Source organism: Hemiscyllium ocellatum, chromosome 3 (genome assembly GCF_020745735.1).
Source record: "Hemiscyllium ocellatum isolate sHemOce1 chromosome 3, sHemOce1.pat.X.cur, whole genome shotgun sequence".
Taxonomy (NCBI): domain Eukaryota; kingdom Metazoa; phylum Chordata; class Chondrichthyes; order Orectolobiformes; family Hemiscylliidae; genus Hemiscyllium; species Hemiscyllium ocellatum.
Window position 1 is genome coordinate 30560359 of NC_083403.1, and position 14890 is coordinate 30575248.

The 14890-nt window shown below is 39.3% G+C and overlaps 1 protein-coding gene across 5 annotated transcripts in view; it reads left to right on the forward strand.

Annotated features, from left to right (window-relative positions):
* Positions 1-14890, forward strand: part of sesn1 (sestrin 1) — a 123162-nt gene that overhangs the window by 86256 nt on the left and 22016 nt on the right. Inside the window, exon 1 of one of the 5 annotated variants that reach the window (XM_060849322.1) lies at positions 10192-10439. The exons of the other annotated variants lie outside the window; for them this stretch is intronic. Coding sequence (XP_060705305.1) covers positions 10356-10439 — 84 coding nt within the window. The 5' untranslated portion in view covers positions 10192-10355. Of the gene's footprint in view, positions 1-10191; positions 10440-14890 lie in introns of those variants that run through there. 5 annotated transcript variants of the gene reach the window in all.

Below are 14890 nucleotides of genomic sequence, written 5' to 3' on the forward strand. Positions count from 1 at the left end.
GACAAATATTTGCAACTGTCTTAAGCTAGAGGTCGTAAGTGGATAATACATCTGTCTGTCCTGAGATTCTGTTTCTACCCCCATCACAGATACCAGTACTTGTGTTAATAATAAATTCTGTATGAGAACAAGAAATGGCTGAGCATACTGGACTCAGCAAATGAGTCCTGATAATATCCCTGCTATGGTGCTGAAAACTTACGGTACAGAATTAGGCTTTACCAAGTTGCAGAAATGAAGCAACAACAGTGGCATCGACTTGACAGTGTGGAGAACAGTTCTTTTTTGTCCTATTTACAAAAAAAACAAATCCAATCAAGCCAAAAATCTTCCTACTGGTCTATTCCATTATCAGCAAAGTGATGGAAGGTGTTGCTGACAGTGGCAATTCCTTACAACTAGCTTGCCCATTTGTGTTAATTTGAAAGTGATAGCACAGAACTGCAAGGAATGGAGAAATGAGTGGATGACCTGTCTTTGGACAAACCGCCATTGTCGTCCCATATCAGTCAAAGCAAACACTCAGAAACACAGTATGGCTTTACCACCTTCAGCTTTATTCCGGGCCCTGGAGGGAAAGTGAATGATCGCCCATGTGCACAGAGACATGAGTTCTCGATCTTCTCTCGAACAGCAGATTCTTAAGGAAATATATAGTTACTTATAGGGAGCAGCATCCAAATAAGGCAACATATTGATTAGCTGACTACTACAATCAGTGAGCATCAACAGTAAAGATCAAGTCATCTGGCATTATACAATGAATGTTCTTAACCTTGTTAACTGGCTTCACGTAATGAATGCTTTTCTTCTTGTTAACTGACTTTACATAATGAATGTTTTCTCATCTCGTTAAATGGATTTACATAAGGAATGCTTTTTTTACCTTGTCAACCCACTACCCTTGCCTCCAGCACCTTATTGTTTACTGCAAGTTCTTATCTGATCCAAATCATGTTAGCTGTGCCTTTTGTCAAACAACCCTAAACTCTATTCTTTTCCTACCTGTTCATACCTTATACACTTTCTCACAATTACAGTTAATATTCAGCAATGCCTAAAAATCATTAAAAAGAAAGTGCAAATAGTCCATGAAGTCCTTTGTCACTAAGATTGGACGCATCTCAACAACTATCTCCACTCCATCCCTCCTTACCAAATCTCCTCCTCTAAGGTGTCTCTATGGCCAAGTCTTGAACTCCTCCTTCTCCTTTCTCTCCTATTTCCCTTTATGCTCTCTCTGAATTTATCATAACCATTTCTGCTCCCATTGAACTGCTGACCACCTAATTTCCTGTCTCAACTCTTGTATTAGTTAGAATTGCCAATAGTTCCTTCACCTCTGGTACTGTTCTATATTCCATCAAATCTTCTATAACTCCTCAGGAAAATAACTCATGACCCCTTTATCTTCTCTCAAACTCCTAAGTGTGTTGTCTCCTAAATCCATATCTATCTTTCCCAGAACTTGTTTGGTATTTAAATCACTCCAATCAGGTTTATCCCCCTGCACAGTTTGAATTCTTGCTGAATTCTTCCTGTTGGAACCAGTGGATTGAAATGGGAGAAATGTAACACTAAGTGTTTTTTTAAAAAAAGGATGGGGAGAAGAAGCAAAACAAGAGGCCAGTTGGTTTGACAAGAAAATGGTTGACATTTATTTTAGAGGAAATTGACTGAGAAAATCATGTATGATGAAGCAGTTGTGTTTGTCAAATCTATTGAAATTTTTTGAGGAAATAACTGTCTAAGTTGATAAAAGGAAACAAGGGATTTGAATTTGAAGGGACATTTGATTAATGTCACATATAGTTTTGTGAAACATGAAGACTAATGGGGTCTGGGGTGAGAATTAGCCTGGATAAAAGATTAGTTAAAGGACAGAAAACAATAAAATGGTTAATTTTATTTGGTTGGCAAATTGTAATTATTCGGGTGTTGCAATGATCAGTCCAGGGCTTTGGCTATTTTATGTCTGTATTAATTGCAGAGGAACCTTTATTATCCAGCATTCGATTATCCAAATTTCGGATTATCCAGCAAGATCGCAAGGTCCTGATGCTTGGCTGAACTGTGCTATCCAGCATTCGATTATCTGAATTTCGATTATTCGAACAAAATACTCCTCAACCGTATCATTTGGATAATTGAGATTCCTCTACTTGTTTGAAGGGGCTGAGAGTAATGAATCCAAGTTTGCTGTTGATGGCATATTTAATGGGAAAGTGAGCCATAAGATGATTACAGTCCTTGCACCAAGAAATTCAAAGGTTGCATTTTCAAACCAGTAACACATCCTTTTGTAGCCAAGAAAGAAGTTGGAGAATTAAGAGTAACATGAAAAATTGGAACAACATTCTGTACCTTAAACCTGTCCTGCCATTCAACTGGATCATTGTTGATCTTATTCTATTGTGATTTTCCTGTACTACCCCCATATCACCAGATATCTTTAATGTCTGAATGTCTATCTCGAATATGCTCTGACTGAATGCCAACAAGTCAGGGGTAGAGAAATCTTAAAGATTCATTATCCTCTCAGTGAAGAAATTTCTCCTTTTCTCAGTCAAAAATGGCTTACCTCTTGGTCTAAGGTTATATTCTTGGCTCTAGACATCTCAGCTACGAGAAAGATTTTCCTGCACCTATCCTATCAAGTTCTATAAGAATTTGGTATGCTTCAAAACGATTACCCCTCTCACTTTTATAGTTGAGAGAATTTTGTTCCAATTTCTCAGTAATATTTCCAAAATAGGTGGAGGTGTAGAATGTAGTTGTTGTGGCTCGTTTAGAAACTAAGAATCTATGTGGAAATGGGAATAATATTCTGTTGAGAGAAAACCTCAAATATTTGGATTGTTGAACACATTCATTAATTGACATAGGTATAAGCAGATTTAAAGGTTGAAGGAGTGGTCTTAGACAAATGATAGTATTAATTGGAAAAGAGAAGAGCTGGGATAGGGTTCACTTAAGTAAGCCTGAGACCTTGTAAATTAAATTACTCAGGCAGTCAACAGGGCTTCATACTGTTAAGGTGCAGGAGGATTTAGATAAGGATAAATTCAACAGCAACAAGCAAACTATCAAGACACTAGAATATAGTAGTGTTTTGAGTTTTAAAAAATAAGTGGAATGGACAAAGTAACATATAAGGAAATAGTGTTTATGATATCAGGGAAAGTTAGAAAATGGTTGATATTAGACACTGAATCTTTGAAGCATTTCCAGCCAATTAAATGAAACACAGATGGAAATTAATATTTTGATCTAATAACTATTTTAAATAAGTAACTGCAGAGTAACTAAGGTGGGAACTATATATTCAGATGAACTCACTTTCAGAAGAAACAGGTAAATGGATAAGGAGGAGAGGTAACCTTGACACTTAAAATATGGGATTAAGACAGTAGAGTGTGTTGATCTTGGCTCAAAAAATGACATAGAACCAGTTTCGATGGAGCTAAGAAATGACAAGAGACAGAAAACATTGGGGTCAATTGTTTCTAGACCACCTAACAGCATTAATAATTTAGGGAAGGCCACCACTTTGACTTGTAAAGTTCCCAATCTACCTCAGAATAAAGTGAGGATGTGCTGGTATTGGATTGGGGTGTACAAAGTTAAAATTCACACAACACCAGGTTATAGTCCGACAGGTTTATTGGAGAAGTACTAGTTTTCGGAGCATTGCTCTTTCGTCAGGTAACTAGTGGGGCAGGATCATAAGGCACAGAATTTATAGCACAAGATCATAGTGTCATGCAACTGATACAATATCTTGAACAAACCTAGATTGCTGTAAGTCTTTCATCTTTTTGAATGGATTGTAGGTTTCGATTGATTAATATGAAAATCCCAGAACTTCTTTCAAGTCACATTCCTGAGATAACTTAAGGTTTTATATAAAAAAAAGTGACATCTCAGCTCAGATAATGCATGAAAGATATGAGGTTAGAGTCTGTCTGCATTCCAATCTTGAGTCAGACTGGTTCTGTTTCCAAAGTAGGAATTTATAAAATGTCACATGGATTGGCTGCCTGCAGATTGTGATTTTTGAGAATATATCTGCAAATACAAATCTACAAACACAAGAGTAAAGTAAGATATCTCCAAAGGATATGCAACTCTTCCATATTGCTGTTGTGCAATCGGAACACAAGTGGTATTCAATGTGAAAAGGATTTTGCCATCAAACACACATGTGTACAAGTAATCCCAACTTCAAATAGGTTCTGTTCTTGAGCCTGTTCACAAGTAGATTTAAATTTAAGTTGGAGCACAATGTGGGATAATATAGTCTTTCGTAAATATGAGGAGATGTTTGCATGTCTGGTCGTTAAAATTAACGCACCCCTATATGGAATCATGTTTGTAAGCCTGAGCATTCATTGGTGTGACGATTCGTAAACTGGGGACCCCGTAATATGAATTTGTTAGTGTGATACTAGGTGTACTTGGCCCTAAGCAACAAGCCCATGTTTGTGAAACTATCAAACAGTGGGTAACAGGAGACTAATTTCGTGTCTAGAAAATTTTACCACCAATTGTCCCAAATATGCATAAACTAGGAAAGGGGCCACAGTAGACCTGGAATTGGGGAGGAGATCAAAGTTCCAGTGTGGGAGCATTTCGGTAGCAGTGACTATAATTCGTAAGTTTTAAGTTACTTCTGGATAAGGATAATGGTAGTTCTTGGTGAAAGTACTAAACTGGGGGAAGGCTAATGACCAATATTAGGCCGGAACTAGGGAATGCAGATTGGGTATGACTGTTTGAGGGTAAACCCACGACTGGCACATGGAAATCTTTTAAACGCCAGTTGATTAGAGTTCAGGACCAGCATACTTCTGTAAAAATGAAGAATAAGGATGGCAAGCTTTGGGAACCTTGGACAACAAGAGAAATTGAAACTTAGTCAAAAAGAAAAAGGAGATATTTACAAGATTCAGGAAACTAAGGACAGAAAAAGTCCTCAAAGAATAAAAGGATACCAGAGAAGTCAAGGAATTAGTTGGGCTAAAAGGAGCCATGAAATGTCCTTGGCAAACTGGATTAAGGAAAATCCTGCTGGCTGTTAGGAGGCCTGTAGTAATCTATGTGCAATCCTATCATAGTGATTGCATCCTTCCTATTCCTGAGCTGTATGAGATGGTCTTGCTGGATGACCCCTCCAAGATGTCCGCCCTCAGTACAGATATGATATTCTCCCTTATATGTAACATAATCCCCGCTTCCTTTTTGCGTCCCTCTCTGTTGCTTGAAGCATCCAAATCCGAAATATTAAGCTATCAGTCTTGCACCTCTTGGCAATCGCTGCAACATCATAGTTATGTGTCTTAATCCAAGCTTTAAGTTCATCTGCTTTACCTGTCATTCTTATTCTTAAAACAGATACGCTTAAGACCACCAGTCCTGCCATGTTCAGTAACCTGCTCCAGGGAAAACAGCCCGAGCCTGCTCAACCTCTCCCTCTAGCTCAAATCTTCCAACCCTGGCAATACCCTTGTAAATCTTTTCTGAACCTTTTCAAGTTTCACAATATCTTTCTGATAGGAATGAGACCAAAATTGCACACAATATTCCAACAGTGGCCTAACCAATGCCGCAACATGACCTCCGAACTCCTGTACTCTTTCCTTTATTGGTCCGAATAAAGTATACCAAATGCCGCCTTCGCTATCCTATCTACCTGAGACTCTACTTTCAAGGAGCTATGAACCTGGACCCCAAGGTCTCTTTGTTCAGCAACACTCCCTAGGACCTTACCATTAAATCTACAAGTCCTGCTAAGATTTGCTTTCCCAAAACACAGCACCTCACATTTATCTAAATTAAACTTCATCTGATCGAGATCCTGTTGTAATCTGAGGTAACCTTCTTCGCTGCCCACTACATGTCCAATTTTAGTTTCATCAGCAAGCTTACTATACCTCTTGTGCTCACATCCAAATTATTTATGTAAATGATGAAAAGTAGTGAACCCAGCACCGATCCTTGTGGTACTCCACTGGTCACAGGCCTCCAGTCTGAAAAACAACCCTCCAACACCACCCTCTGTCTTCTACCTTTGAGCCAGTTCTGTATCCAAATGGCGAGTTCTCCCTGTATTCCATGAGATCTAACCTTGTTCACTCGTCTCCCATGGGGAACCTTGTCGAATGTCTTACTGAAGTCCATATAGATCACATCTACCGCTCTGCCCTCATCAATCATCTCTGTTACTTCTATATAGTTCATGTTTTGTTCCTGTTTAATAATTTTTTTTGTGATCGTATACACAGATGTCTCTTGTAGATGTGTTCACTAATTGATCTCCATTGTTTTTTTCAAAAATAAAAAAATGAAGCATGTGTCTTTCACGCCAGGTTTCACTGTGAGCCTTTTCCAGTATTAACATTAGATTGTGGGCAGCACGGTGGCACAGTGGTTAGCACTGCTGCCTCACATTGCCAGAGACCCGGGTTCAATTACTGCCTCAGGCGACTTGTGTGGAGTTTACACATTCTCCCAGTGTCAGCGTGGGTTTCCTCCGGGTACCCCAATTTCCTCCCACACTCCAAAGATGTGCAGGTTAGGTGAATTGACCATGCTAAATTGCCCGTAGTATTAGGTGAAGGGGTAAATGTGGGGGTCTGGGTGGGTTACGCTTCGGCGGGTCGGTGGGGACTTGTTGGGCCAAAGGGCTTGTTTCCACACTGTAAATAATCTAAATCTAAATTAGATGAAGGGCATTGTTGCAGCCACATCTGAAGTACTGTTTGCATTTTGGTCTTTATACCCAAACAAGATTATCCTTTGCTTAAAGGAAATTAGATGAAGATTCAGTAGACCAATGTTGCCCAATTGCCCATTGTGATCAACTATCGGGAGAGAAAAAGTACTAGGGAAACTAATGGGGCTATAAGTCAATAAGTAACCTGGACCTGATGGGTTGCATCTTAGAATTTTAGTAGTTTTAGCTCAGAAGCCTAACATCAAAATTAATTTGTTAATGAGGAATGTATGTTAGCCTTTATTTCAAAAGGAATGAAGTCTAAAAATAAGGAAGTCTAACTAAAACTTGCACATCCAGAATACACTGAGCAGTCATCCCCTTATCTAAGAAAACACATACTGAAATTTGAGGCAATCCAAGGCAAAGTTCACTAGATTGGCTCCTGGTATGGACAGATGCACTTATGAGGTGAGATTAAGTAGGTCAGGTTTGTACTCATTCGAGTTCAAAAGAATGAGAGGGTGACTTTGTTGAAATAATCAAAATTCTTGAGGAGGCTTGACAAGCTTAGGCCAGAGGGTGAATCTGAGTAAGGGGTTTCCCAATTAAGATAGATGAGACTTTTTTCCTGAGTATACTGATTTTTTTTACTGTTGAGGCTGAGTCATTAAGTATATTCAATGCTGAAATTTTTAATCAGAACAGGAATTGAGGAATATTTGGGGGTAAGGCAGGAAAGTGGAGTTGAGGAGTATATATAGCTAACCTATGAACTGAATGAATGGCAGAATGGACTTGATGAGCCAATTGGCCTACTTCTGCTCCTATATCTTATAGTTTTGTGTGTATTGATGCTCATTGCTGATTGAATATATTCAGCCCTAAATAAGCAATGCAGGTACATCTTCGGACTGCTGATGTGGTGCTATCCACAGATAAATTTCAAGCAGTGTTCTGTGCACTGCAGATTATTGGACTTGCTTAGAGTCATAGAGCTGTACAGCATGGGAACAGACTGTCCAGTTCATCTCGTCCATGCCGACCTGATATCCTAAATTAATCCAGTCCTAATTGCTAGCATTTGGCCCATATTCCTCTGAACCTTTCCTATTCATATTTCCATCCAAATGTCTTTTAAATGTAATTGTACTGGTCTCTTCCTCTTCCACTTCCTCTGGTAGTTCATTCCATACACACACCACCCTCTGCATGAAAAAGTTGCCCCTTATGTCCCTTTCAAATTTTTCACCTCAAACCTATCCCCTCCAGTTTTGGACAACCGCCAAATGGGGAAAATATCTTGTCTATTCATCCCATCCATGCCCCTCCTGATTTTATAAACCTCTGTAAGATTATAGCTCAAACCCTCCAACCCTGGCAGCATCCTTGTAAATCTTTTCTCAGCCATTTCAAGTTTCACAACATCCTTCCCAAAGCGCATAGACCAGAATTGCATACAGTATTCAAAAAGTGGCCTAACCAGTGTCCTGTACAGCAGCAACATGACCTCCCAACTCCTGTATTCAATGCACTGACCGATTAAAGGCAGGCATACCAAATGCTGCCTTTGCATGGATTATGAACAGTTCCTAGTTATTAATGTGTTTAGAATTTTCCCATTGTGCATTATGACTCCCGCTATCCAGTTTACAAGCTTGTTGCTGTTCTCAACACGCTAATTTGGAAGTCATCTAGCCTCAATATTAGCTTGCTTACCAGCAGTAATTTGCTGCTACATTTATTTGACATTATACTTAGCTATTCCTTTGGCTAATTAAATTTTAGATTCTCACTTTTGTACTTGAACTCAATTGTTTATTCTAATTTTACAATAGAGGGTTATTTTCTGTTTTGAAGCGTTTCCTTGTAACTTGCCATGTACCTATGGGCATGTAGATATGTTTTACTGCATTTTTTTCAAAACAGTTGTAAAAGTGAAATCAAGCACTTATACCTCCGTGAGTGATGAATTGTAAAAGTTATCAATGTTTGCTGTGGTACATAAAGTCCCAACACTTTTAGATTTATTGCCAAGTATGGACATTGTACTGCACTACAAACCTTCCTCCAGCCCAAAAAGTGTCCATTCACCATTACTCTGTTTTCCATCACTCAGCAATTTTGTATCCAAGTTGCCATTGTCCCTTTCATACCACGACCTACAACTTTCCTCATGTCTGTTGTGAGGCACTGTATCAAATATCTTTAGGAAATCTATATACATCATGTTTTAAGTGTTGCCCTCATTAACATTGTCTGTTACCTTTTTTTTAAGAAACCTCCAAGTTAGTTAACACGATTTCCCCTTTAGAACTCCATGTTGACTTTTCCTAGTGAACCCACCTTTTTCCATGTGACTACTGATTCTATCAGTATTGTTTCCAAACGATTCTCCACTACTGCAATTAAACTAACTGATCTATAATTGCCAGGATTAGTCTTGTAACCGTTTTTCAATAAAGCCATAATGTTGGCAATTCTCCAGTCTATTGTCACCTCCCAAGTCCAGGGAAGTCTGAAATATTCTGTCCAGTGACGACAGTTTCTACCCTCACCTCATTCAAAATCCTTGGGTGCATCTCACCCAGTCCTGGTGCCTTGTTAATTTTGACTGCCAAAAATCTGTTCAAGTCCTTTTAATTCATTTTGGTTCCTCCTAGTGACAAGGTTTCTTCCTTCTCACCGTGGCCTGGGCAGTATGTTGCTCTTTTAAAGACAGGCGCAAAGTATTCCTTTAATACCTCAGTCATGCTCTCTACCTTGGACTGCCAATCCTCTTTTGGTTTAGTTTCTGAGGTCCTGACCAAATATGGTTGGTTAAAACTCTGAAGGTTTATGTAAAACCGAGAAAGTTTAAACTCTGTTATACAAATCAAGAAAGAGGTTATCAGATTCTCCTAACTGGGAACTGAAAAATCAAATTGAGTGCTACGTTAGGATGCTGGTGAATTTAATGGGCTTGTATTTTTACTGTTACGTATAAATTGTTTGGTTGATTCCATGTTTTTCAGTACATTTCTTTTGTGTAATTAGCTTCTTTTGTTGAAACCAAATCTGTAGCATTAGAAAGACCAATTTTGTTTTTAAAAAAGTTAAATGATCTATCCTCTATCAAGCCAGGATCTGGTTTCAATAATATCAGTTCGGTTCACAACAACCAAAAGCAAACTGCTGGCCGCTATACAAACGCAATCTCTCTGATTTACACTTGCGTGGTAGCAGGCGAAACAAAACGGTGACCCCAACTTTTATGCGGGGTGGGGAGAGGACGAGCGCCCCCGTACGTTGTTGATCTTAAAGTTTTTGTCAAAAGGCCAGACTTATTTTTCATCCAGTTCTAAATTGCCACCGCCGTTCAGCCCCGAGCGTATTGCAGCTTCGGGCAACACCTCTTCTGATCGATTTCCGTCTTGCTGCATGCAGTTTCTGAATGGTCCATAATGACGGAGTCTGTCTGACATTTATTTTCCAGCCACCAATCGGCGTCTGCATCAGGTGATTGGCTTAGAGGTTGTTTGTGCGATCAAATATTTCAGCATACACTGTACGCTGCGATCGCAGTCCTGGAGCTACTAACGAGATAAACGGATAGAAAGATTGTACTTTGGCTTTATTAGAGATACTGAGTAAACTCAAAATGAGACTCGCAAGTGTAGCAAACACAACGAAGCCTCGAGACAGGTCGGCGAGGGAATATCTACTCTGCAGTAATTGTCAAAAGGTATTGTATGTAGTCGGAAGTCTAATGGGATGAGTTGCAAAAGTGCACCTATGGTTTCTAACGTTCTTCCTTAAAAATGTATTTTTCACAGACTGCTTTTAGGATTATATTAAACGAAGGGTACTGCTGTACATATGTTATTCTTGGGCTAGTATCTAAGTAGTATTGGGCTGAACAAAATGCCGCCTTTATCGTAGGACAACGTCGAGTTATTTAAGGATCGGGAAAGGCTATGCTTCTTGCTGACCCAGTAGAAAAATACGATGTGTGATTCTGACCCTTGCAAAGCCAAAGGAGCGACAAAACCTGAAAACCAGAACAGAGTATCTGATCAAGGTAGTTAGTAACACTGCAGGCGAATCCTAAACTGAGCTATTAAATCCACGGCTTAGGTGGCCTAAAGTTTGGTTGCTTGTGGTTGAATGGGGAGAGAGAGAGAGGAAACGAATGAGAATAGATGAGTTTATATTGGAGGGGTGCTAGAGGGTAGGTGTAGGTTAGTGACTAGAGTTGTGATAGATGGTTGGGAGTTGGCATGGAATAGAATAGGTAGCAGAAGTTTGGAGAAGGAGGTTAGGAAGTTAAACAGGAAAGCGTTAGAAAAGTTTAGCCCGAATGTGACCGAGTCATGTCTGCTTGTTACTGACCTATTCACTTGTAATACAAATATCTATAGTTGTTAAATTTCAAACACCTCGCATAAGTAGTTTTGTTAACTCTTTCATGGATACTTCTGTGTCAATTAGCATCATACTGGATGTTTTTCTGTGGTTCAAAACCTTTTATACCTGACAGTGCATACTAACTTAGTCACATATAACTAACCTGTTAGTTATTTTTTGATCTGTATCAATATATTAATATTCGATATTACTTATGCTCGAAACGTCGAATTCTCTATTCCTGAGATGCTGCCTGGCCTGCTGTGCTTTGACCAGCAACACATTTGCAGCTTCGATATTACTTTGACAAGCTTACTATTGAAAGTTAAATTATGTCAATAACAACCTGCAAATAACACACCTGTTTCTGATAACTTGTAATAATGCAGATAGCCCTGGCTTATGAGACAGCAGTGAAATGAACTTGACAAATCTGATGGCCCGTTGCAGGTCCAAAACAAGTTATTCTTGCAGGTTCCAGAGGTGGAAACCTTGCTGCTGAGCCCTACCTTCCTACACAGTGCAATTAAACAAGTTTCAATCATGAGGTTATGTTGGATGTACCTGCTTCAAAATCTAGAATATTTTCTGGCTCATGCACAACACTTAACTCAACCTTCGTCTATCTTGTTCTCTGCAGTTTCCCTCTTTCTCTTCCTCGGCTATTAATCAGAACTAATACTGACCAAAGTCCAAAAAATTAATGCTTTTTATTGTCCATTACTGACTTCATCCCTGTCCTCTGATAACATCTTAACTATATTTTTCTTTATGGTATTTGATTCTAGGTCCTTGGGAATGGTTCTGCTCAAAGCTATTCGAGTACAGCCATGTCTTCCAATGGCTTCACTGTGCTTTCACAGTCACTGTTAGTTCCAGGGGACTTGTTAAAATCATTCCTCTTCCACATTTGGTACAGTCAGATCTGCAAATGATTCTTGGGTTTGCTGGTCTCACCAACTTTTGGTGTCTCACTCACCAATCACCAGCTTAATAATACCTGTCGAGAGAAAGCAGAGTCAACATTTTGAGACGCATGACTCTTCAGGTGTCAATTCTTGGTTCTGAGAAAGGGTCAGTGGACATGAAATGTTGACTCTGCTTTCTTTCAACAGGTGAAGTAGAGACCTGGTAAGTTTCTCCAGCGATTTCCAGCATCCGTAGTTCTTTGTTTCTCACTTAATAGGTGAGCCAAAAGTTTTTAATTCAGCCGAGCTGAAAATATAACTCCATCCTGTTTGGTAACGTTGCGCACTTATACACTACTCATCCAGATTCTGCAAACTTTTCTGGTTTCCACTCCAACTGTCAGGAGATTTGATACATGCAGTTATTTGGATGCTACTTATGTTATACAATGTTAGAAGAATTAATTCTTCCTGATGTTTGTTAGCATATTAGTGGTCATAGGGATTAAATAGAATTTTTACAGCAGCATTGTGCAGTTGATAGGATAACTGTTTAGGTTTCCTGTAATCTCTTTTTGCAAGTCCTGAGAATGAAATTACAATAAAGACCTTTTTTGTTTGTCATCAGCAACAAGTGGACACAGTAGGAAGGAGAACTGGGGACTTATTTGAATCATCCATGCTCAAGTATAAGTTTATTTGAGTACATTATCAAAGCACCTTTTAATTCCCTGTTGGTTTAGCACAATAATTAATTGGTTTGGAAGAAAGGCTGGAAATAGTCCAAGTGGAATGCATTTGTTGATCTGGATCATATGAAAAACATTTTTGTACCTTGTTTGTCAATAATCCTTGAAAAGTCATATTTATTATCCTTTCCTGGTTCCCTTGAAGGTATTGGTGGGCCTTCTATTTGATCTCTGTAACCTTTGTGATGATGCTCCCACAATGGTGTTGGGTTGAAACTGTCTCGGGAAATTAACTCCATGATATTGCTGCACTGCATCTTGTAGTTTAGATATCTTCTAATCAACCAGTTCAGGGATGATATTGCATGCCTCTGGAGCAGATTGTGCTTGGATCTCCTGGATCTCCAAAGTTGTGGTGAAGGAAGTGAAATTTGACTCTGGTTGTGATTATGATGATCTAGATCAAAGCAGTTTTTTTTTGGTTTGGAATCATGATGAGCTTCTATAAAGGTGGTGTTGAATGTGGGAGTATTCTATTACACTGCTGAATTAAGTCTTGCAAATGCAGGAGGCTTGTGCCTAATCTGTATCTACTTTTGTGGCTGTTAACTAAATATGGCTGATACACTTCAAATTCTGGCCTATGCAGTTTGAAAGGGGAGAAATTGGAATCCGATGGAACATGATGACAATTAAGTGAAGGTAAGTACAAAGACATGAGAGAAGAGCTGGCCAGAGATAGGTGACAAGGTAGCCTAGCAGGGAAGACAGTGGCACAGCAATGGCAAGAGGTTCGGGGGATAAATTGGGAGGCACAGCAGAAACTTATTTCAAGAAGCAACATACTAAGGGGAGGGTGAGGCAATCGTGGCTGTCAAGGGAAGTAAGGGACAGTATAAAAGCAAAACAATAGAATATGAGAAGTCAGATGATTGGGAAGCTTTGTAAAAACCAGAAATGGACAATCTGGGTGAAGGAACTGAGGGCATTGTTGCTAAGTTTGGTGATTACACAAAGATAGATGGAGGGCCAAGTAGTGTTGAGGAAGCAGAAGACTGCAGAAGGACTTGAACAAACAAAGAGAATGTGCAAAAAAGTGGCAGATGGAATACAGTGTGGGAAAGTCTAAGGTTGGAAGAATAGATGCAAAAACTATTTTGTGAAAGGGGTAAGACTTCAGAAATCTGAACCACGAAGGCACTTGGCACTCCTCATTCTTAAGGCTAGCATGTCAGTTCACTTAATAATTAGAAAGGCAAATCGAAGTTAGCATTTAAAAGGTCTAGAATACAAGAGCAGTGAGGTACTGCCTTATGTCAGACTGTTTGGAATTTGTGAGTAGTTTTGGGACATGTATCTAAGGAAAGATGTGCTGGTTTTGGAGGAGGTCCAGCGGAGGTTTACAGGAACAATCCCAAGGATGAAGGGCTTGTCATATGAGAAACAGTTGAGGATTTGGGGCCTGTACTTGATGTAGTATAGAAAGATGAGGGATGATCTTGTTGAAATATGTAGAATACTGAGGCCTGAATAGAGTAGATATGGAGATGATGTTTCTCTTCATAAGAGAAGACTAGAACCTGATGGCGCAGCCTCTTTGAAGAACTGAGATGAGGAACTTCTGTAGCAGAAGGTAGCAAATCTGAAATTCATTGCTGTAGAGACTGTGAAGGCCAAGTTATTGAGTACGTTTAAGACAAAGATAACATTGTGATTGGTAAGGGGATCAAGGGTTAGAGGAACAAGACAGGAGAATGGGATTGAGAAACAAATCAGCGATAGTTGAATAGTGGAGCAGATTTGATGGGCTGAATGGTCTAATTCTGCTACTATATCTTAAGGTATTATTCCTGCTTTATATGGTATCATAAAGCCCACCTCAAAGTCTTTGAAAAGGGAAAGTTTATTTGTTCAATGCAAATGGATCATTAGTAGTACTACCTGTATGGTTAGAGGATACACTTTTACAGCCTGAAAGCATTGTACCATTTAATGCACAGTATAATCTGTTAATGCCATGATCGTTCAATTGTCAGAAATGGCTCGTCCATGCCAGCCAGGTATCCTAACCTAACCTACTCCCATTTGCCAGCACTTGGCCCATATCCCTCCAAACCCTTCCTATTCATGTAACCATCCAGATGCCTTTGCAATGTTGCAATTGTACCAGCCTCCACCACTTCCTCTGGCAG